The following is a 7,654-nucleotide window of genomic DNA, read 5'->3' as shown; positions in this document are numbered from 1 at the left end:
AATTCCAATCTACGAATCTGGAAAATTCGAAGTTAGCATACCGCTTTCGATGCTTCTCGGCTTCGCGGAGGATTACAAGAAAATATTAATTCAAGCCCGCCAAGAACTCGTGTTAATTCTAGCGACATCGCACCTGAATGCTGTCGTGGGAGCACCCGGGAACGACCCCCAGCCGGTCGCAGTCACCGTCACGAGCACCGAATGGTTTGTTCCGCACATAACCGTCAGCACGAAAGAAAGAGACTTTTAAGTTACGTCATAAGGATAAGACGGTCGAAATTCCGTTCAGGAGCTGGAATCTCGTAACGTGCCCCTTACTGACCCAGAATAGACGCAATCACTGGGCCGTCAAGACGTCGAGCAGTACAGAAAAACCGCGATATATAATATTAGCTTTGCAGACAGACAGACAAATGAACCTCAAGACCGACAGATCGGTGTTTGACCACTGTTTTATGGAAAATTTAAAATTATTTTTAAACAGCGAAAGTTACCCGTACGTGGACATGAACATTGATTTTGAAAATGGCGGTATTTCCTTGCCGTATCACATGTACACGCAGTTCCAATCTTCGTACCACGGACGAGAATCGCACCCGATCCTGAGTCCAGACACATACAAAGCATTGGCTCCGCTAATCATATTTGATGTGAGCAAACAAGACGAATCGATTCGCAGTTCTATGATTGATTGTCGATTGGAAATTTCCACGAAATATGACGTACCGCCACTCACAACGGCGTTCTGTCTAATCCTACACGACAGAGTAATTAATTACGATGCGTTTTCAGGTCTCGTGAAAATATTGAACTAGATATAAATACGACTGCATGTATCATTACATCATCAGTTGGTTTCAGAATGTACTGCAACCTGCAGGGGTTCCAGAGTCAAAATGGATTCGTGCTCAAGGAAATTGCCGTCACTCACGACGACCGGACTCGAACCCGCAGCTTCCGACCCACATATCCGTGGAAACTACTAGACGAAAAAAGCAAACGGTCGAACGAATGGCTATGTAAATATTATCACGGACTAGTGTGTGACGAAGGAAAAATTCCGTACCACCAAGTAAAAAACACACTTCAAGACTTACTACAGCAAAATCCGCGTGGTATAATATACGTTGCTGGACCTGAACAGAAGAAATGGCTACGAGAACTGTGTGACGACGGAGCAGCTGAAATCGTAGACCATTCCAGCCGGAAACCGAGTACCTGAGCGCTAAACCAGACTACAGCTGTATTGAATACAGTTTCCTGGACGAAGAAGAAAACTTACGCACATATACGGAAATATGTTACGGTGGAGTATTACATTTCCTAATGGCTCATTCGCCACGCAGTTATGAGCCATCCCAACAACAAATAAACTGTTGCGGAGCGGAAAAGTGCGTCGTGTTTAACCTTAGACCAACAACCGTTCTTCCATGCACCAAGGAAGAAATTCTACACAAGACTATACACGCATCCGACTGCACCCCAGAAGACTGTAGCGGTATCGACCCCGACACCCCGGGCTGCAGTGAGCAGCCCAAACCCGTGTCTACGAGACGCAGCGACCTGTCCAAACTCGCCGCTACGAAGCCCAGCGACATCTCCAGACCTGAACCCAAGACTAGGACTCGTCGTCGACCCTCTCCCAGACTCGAACCGACAACTCGGCGCCGCAGCATCAAGAAACGTGGATTGAGCGTCGATACGCCGCAGATCTTCAGTGATAATGCTACGGACTTTTACGAATTTGATTCTGTAAAAACCATTCGTACAGCCCTGTGTTCTGTACTCTCTATCTTGTTAGATGTTTTGAAGTAATAAAAAAAATGTAAAACTATTGTAATGACTTTTTTATTTATTTCCCCTTCCGTTTAAAAAATAATAATGTGGGATTGAAAAGGTAATCATAAAACTAAAAACAAATGATAGTTTACAGTCAGTTATTTAAATATGAAAGTGTTGAAAAAAATTCGTATAAAATAAATGAACTTGAATTATATATATTTTTCAATAAGTTAGTAATTTTTTCCTTTGGAGCAAACCGGGTATCATGGTGAATCTTCCAGCTGCCAGGAGCTGATTGAATCTTATTGGCTAGTGGATATCCCTACCGTGCAGTCGACAGTAGGCGGGGATTGTCAGCCTCCCTCCCGATTTCCCCTACATCCCTCCCAATTTTTTCCTTCTGTCCCCCTCCCGTAAATTTCAAATTGCACTAACCATAGCACGCAAATCCCTTCCCACTTTTCCCCTCGGTCCTCCCCCCTCGACCCCTCCCCCATTTGCAAAATATCGCGCTGACATAGCAGCGGCTCCCACGCATCCTGATTGGCTTGAGCCTGTGACCAAGGGGGGAATTTGCCTATAAATTGCCGTGTGAGACGTCGGGGGCTTTACTTTTGGTCTTGCCGCCGTCACCGTATGATCGTGTTCGAGCTTCGTTGCGACTCCTTCCGTTTCTACAACTCCAGCAGCTTGGTAAGTACAACTTCTCCGTAAATTTTAACTTTGAAATTTTTTCGAACGTTTTCGACTTTGAATTTTTTTTTTGAACTGTAATTTTTTTTATTTTAACATTACGGTCTCACGTGTGTGTATGCCTCCACTGCGTCCTTCACTCAGTCAGCAAGCCTAACAGCTGGCCACTGGGTGAAGGCCGCTGCTGAGCCAGCTAGTACGTGACGTGGTGATAACACCCGAGCGAGCGCGCACGGCTGACGCGACGCCCGCCGGCTCCCCGGCCAGCCGGCCGGCAGAGAGAGAGTAGAAATAATAATAATAAAAAAAGATGCAAGGCATACGCATGAGGCATAGTAATCGGCTGTTTTCCAAAAAATTTTAAGAAATTATTACAATTTCCGTCTCGTAATTTTTTGAGTGTGTTTATTCTTTTTTCACGTCCAAGATTGGTACTGTTTAGATGATGTGTGCGAGTGGAACTGTTTTAGATGTTACGTCTGCTTTAGGTTCAGTATTAATATTTTACAGTCGTGATTATTACAATTTTTTTTCTAGTCGAAATTATTAGTCATCAGTAGCAGTATATTACATCTTGAAATAATGTTTTTCCCCTGGCATACATGTTAGTTATTATTCATGCATGAACGACTTAGCTTGAAACAAGATGGATGCCGTGCACATCCGTGACCTACCGACGGGCAGCGCGCAGAGCGTGCCCTCCCCCCTCCCTGCTTCTCCCCTCCACGCATGGTGCACGGAGCGCTGTTTCCGCCGCACCGTGCAGCTTACGTCTGGCTAGTTACCGCGCACCAACGCATGGGGCGCTCAAGTCGACCTGCCTGTCCCCTCGCCTGGCCCAAATAAATAAATAACAGATGCACGCGCACTTGCTATCATAATCAAATAGAAAAAAAAAATTTGTTTCATAAATAAAAATAGAAAATTTCTTTTTATACTTAATAAAATACAGAATTTCTAATCACAACTAAATACACAAATATACCAAAAACATACGAGTAAATTACTATTGTACTACATTTCGTAAAAATATTGTATGTGTTGCAGGCATTCAGTGCTTCTCCTTGCGTCGAGCTACTCCCCAGTGTGATCCGCTTGGAAAACGCCTGTCTGCCTTCTGGAGTTCCGTGCGGTTCTGCCACGTTTCCGGTCAGTACATAAAACATATACATTGACATCAGTGTCTTTGCGCTGTCTTGAACAAAAAAAATTTCGAGTGCTAGGCCAGGTGGTCTCTTTTCTGTGTTACAGGTTCCTGTGTGCTGTACGACGTTCCGGTCCTCCTCGTGCGTGCGTGCAGTGCACTCAGAGTCGTTCCTGTTTTCGTCTGGTAAGTTTTATTTAATTTTTTTCATGCGTGTTTAGTTGTTTCTGTGTGCGTGTGTTTTTGTACGTGCATTTTGTTTCTGTGTGTGTGTGTGATAATTATGATGTTCTTGTTGCTATAATTTTTCCGTTGGTGTTACAGAGTTAATCATGAAAAGTACGTCGACTGGTGTTCCCGTGGCAGCCGGCCAGCCCTCGACATCGGGAGTCTGCCAGCCCGCCTCCGGAGCCATCCAGCCCTCAACATCGGGGGCAGCACAGGTATGTGCACCAACACCACCAGGGAATGGGTGTGCTTTCTGTAGCAAAGTTTTTACCGCTAGCCACAGTGCTAGACGGCATGAGAAAGTGTGTGCAGCTAATCCTGGCCGCACTGTTAACAACCAGTGCCATACTTGCGGCATGACACTAAGCCGCAAAGATAGTTTGACCCGCCATATGCGAACTTGTGCGGGCACCACCGAGCACAGCTCAGGCTCAAGGTGTAAATTCTGTGGTCAAGTATTTGAACATAGTCGTCATGCCAGACGCCACGAGCAGAGCCAGTGCCACTTCAATCCCGAGCGCATAACATTTACATGCACTACATGCCAGGGCGAGTTTACTCGAAAAGATACGCTGTTTGTGCACAACAAGACGTGCAAGGGCCTGGCTCCCAAGAGACGGTGCGTAGACGCGACCTCTGGCCTGCAACAGCCCGGCCCCAGCACTCATCCGCAATACGTGGCGAGTGTGCCCGACCAGGCTCGAGTAGACTTGGAGGCGCAAGCGCCTGACCAGGCCCAGGTAGACTTGGAGGCAGGCGGTACCGGGTTCGTTGAGGCGGAGACTGCGTTCCGTCGCAACCTGAAGACGTATGTCGCAGAAAACAATGGTACAACAAAAGATATTTATACTTACATGGCCCAAATGAAGAATAATCTCATGAATCAGATAACCAATGAAGTCAATGAAAATGGTCCAGTAAAATTCAATATCTGGCTCGAGTGCGACTATGCAAAGCCTGCTCCCTTCGATGAAGGTGTCGAAGAGAGCATTCAAGACAAAAAATATTCCCATATATGAGGTAAGCGAAATCGAGGAAGCAATTGATGACAGTATCCTGAAAATATGCAAGGAGGAGGAGGACTACATCAGCAAGGGATCCGGGTGGACCTTGTCTGTCGTGAAGCGAATCCAGCTCCGCTTCAACAAGCTTGTCCCTCTTCGAGTCTCCTCATATATTGACCTGCCTGTCGCCATCAAGAACAGGAAAGCATGCATAAACCCCATGAACCTGGAAGACAACGAGTGCTTCAAGTGGGCCATACTGGCGCGATATGTGGAGGGGGAACATGCCAACCGAGTTGACAAGCGCTACCACGACCTGGAGAAAAATTTTGATTTTTCAGGACTCGAGTATTTGAGCGAAACAACAAAGAAGTGTCTGTCAATGTCTACAGCATTGACGAAGACAACAAGATCGTGCCGGTGCGTGTGGGGAAGGAGGAAAAACGTAATCATTTCGGCCTCCTGCTGCTGTCTAACGAAGAAAACAACTCTCATTTCTGCTTTATAAAAAATTTCTAAAGACTCGTCCGGCCTCAGATCACAGCCCACAAAGAGAAAATACATGTCTGCAAGAGGTGCTTCACGTACTACGATGAGAGGCCTCATGTTTCGGGACTGTCAGGGCAGCAGTGTCTCGACGCGCACAAAACGTTCTGCAAAACCCATGCTCCCGTGCGCGTCGAGATGCCTAAAGCTGACAAGAACGGCCAGCCCCCAGTCCTGGAATTCAAAAACTATCACCACATGTCCAAGATGCCCATTGTTGCATACGCAGACTTTGAGGCCATGCTCGTGCCCATCTCATCATGCTAGCCAGACCCCCAGCAATCGAGCACTCATGCGTACCAAAAACATGAAGCATACAGCTATTGTATCTATGTCAAGGTCGACAATAGCGTGATCCCAGCCACGCTCACTTCCTCGCTGCCGCAAGAACCAATTCTATATAGGGGCCCCGATGCTGAGAAGAAATTCGTGGAGACGATTGTTATAATCGGAAACCAAGTAAAAAACATTTATGAGACCAGCATACCCATGACGATGCTGACGGCACAGGAGTATGCCAGCTTCGTCGCAGCCCATCAGTGCTGCTACTGCAATGCGGTATTTACCATTGATAATTACAAGGTACGAGACCACGACCACTTCAGTGGGAAGTACCTTGGTGCCGCCTGCAACAGCTGCAATCTCCTGCGCAGGCGGCCCAAGAAACTCGTGGTCACTTCCACAATCTGGCCTATGATGAGAAGTTCATCATCAAGAAACTGGGCTACGACAATAAAGAAATATTCATCATCCCCCACACGCAGGAAAAAATGATTACCTTCTCGAAAAGTCTGGGCAACAAATTCTCCGTACAGTTTGTCGATAGTTTCAGGTTCATGGCTCACAGTTTGGCATCCCTTGCCTCGTACCTGCCAGCCGACCAATTCACGGACACCATGAAATTTTTTACTCGTGACGAAATGGCCCTTGTCACGAGGAAGGGTGTGTTCCCGTATGACTATGTTTCCAGCTGAGAGAAACTGGACGAGCCGCAACTGCCACCACAAGATTACTTTTATAATATATTGAATGACTCGCACATAACTAATGATGACTACGAACATGCAAAGGCAGTGTGGGAAACATTCGGCTGCGTGACCCTGGGCGACTACAGCAACGTCTAACTCAAGACGGACGTGCTGCTGTTGACTGACGTGTTTCAGAACTTTCGTCGGCTGTGCCTGCAGACGTACGGCCTTGACTGCAGCCATTACGTCAGCGCACCAGGGTTCGCGTTCGACGCAATGTTGAGGCAGACGGGGGTACGACTTGAGTTGATGAGCGATTACGACATGTACATGTTCGTCGAAGCTGGGATCAGGGGTTGTGTCGCGCAAGTGATAAAGAGACACTGCAAGGCGAACAACATCTGCCTGCCCCATACCTACGATCCCAGCCAACCATCAACTCATGTTGCGTACCTGGACGCCAACAATCTGTATGGGTGGGCCATGTCGTTGCCTCTTCCAGTTAGCGGCTTCAAGTGGGTGGGCGCTGATATCGACGTGATGTCGATACCTGACGAGGGGTAGACGGGCTACATCCTTGAAGTCGATGTGGAGTATCCGTCTGCCCTCCACGAGGACCACAAAGATCTACCGTTCCTGCCTGTCAGCCAGTGCCCACCCGGCTCGCGTCAGTCGAAATTAATCACAACACTGGAATCCAAAGAAAATTATATAATTCATTTTAGAAACCTGAAACAGGCCATCAAGCACGGACTGAGACTCAAGAAAATTCATAGAGTCCTCGAATTCAAGCAGCGTGCATGGATGGAGCCATTTATTACGAAAAATACGTTGAAACGACAGGCAGCTACAAATGATTTTGAAAACGAGTTCTTTAAGCTTGCCAACAATTCTTCTTTTGGAAAACTCTGTGAGAACAAATTTCGTCGACAGTGTATGGAACTTGTATGTAGTGAAGGCAGGCTACGTAAAGTTGTGGCAAAGCCAGCGTTCCAGGACCGAACCATCCTTGATGAGTCTCTGACGCTGGTGAGACTACAGCAAGAAACAATCTTTCTTGACCGCCCAATATATGCGGGGTTCACGGTCCTGGACTTGTCCAAGACGTTAATGTATGGGTTCCATTATGACGTAATGAAAGAAAAATATAAGGATGACATCACGCTGGCGTACATGGACACGGACAGCTTCATATACGAGATCAAGACGCGTGACTTCTACCAGGACCTGGCCGACGATGCCGCGCTCCTGGACGAGTTCGACACCAGCAGCTATCCCATTGGTCACCC

General features: G+C 47.1%; 1 protein-coding gene across 1 annotated transcript; it reads left to right on the top strand.

Moving 5' to 3' along the window:
* Positions 1–2,357: 2,357 nt before the first annotated feature.
* LOC134545790 (zinc finger protein 319-like) lies at positions 2,358–6,960 on the top strand. The gene is made up of 4 exons (XM_063388634.1): positions 2,358–2,475; positions 3,523–3,624; positions 3,727–3,805; positions 3,944–6,960. Exons 1-4 carry the CDS (start codon positions 2,419–2,421, stop codon positions 4,864–4,866), a joined length of 1,161 nt encoding a protein of 386 aa, XP_063244704.1. The 5' UTR covers positions 2,358–2,418; the 3' UTR covers positions 4,867–6,960.
* The last annotated feature ends 694 nt before the right edge of the window (positions 6,961–7,654 follow it).

This window comes from Bacillus rossius, unplaced genomic scaffold (genome assembly GCF_032445375.1).
Source record: "Bacillus rossius redtenbacheri isolate Brsri unplaced genomic scaffold, Brsri_v3 Brsri_v3_scf884, whole genome shotgun sequence".
Classification (NCBI taxonomy): Eukaryota; Metazoa; Arthropoda; class Insecta; order Phasmatodea; family Bacillidae; genus Bacillus; species Bacillus rossius.
This window is presented reverse-complemented; position numbering and strand designations above follow the sequence as displayed.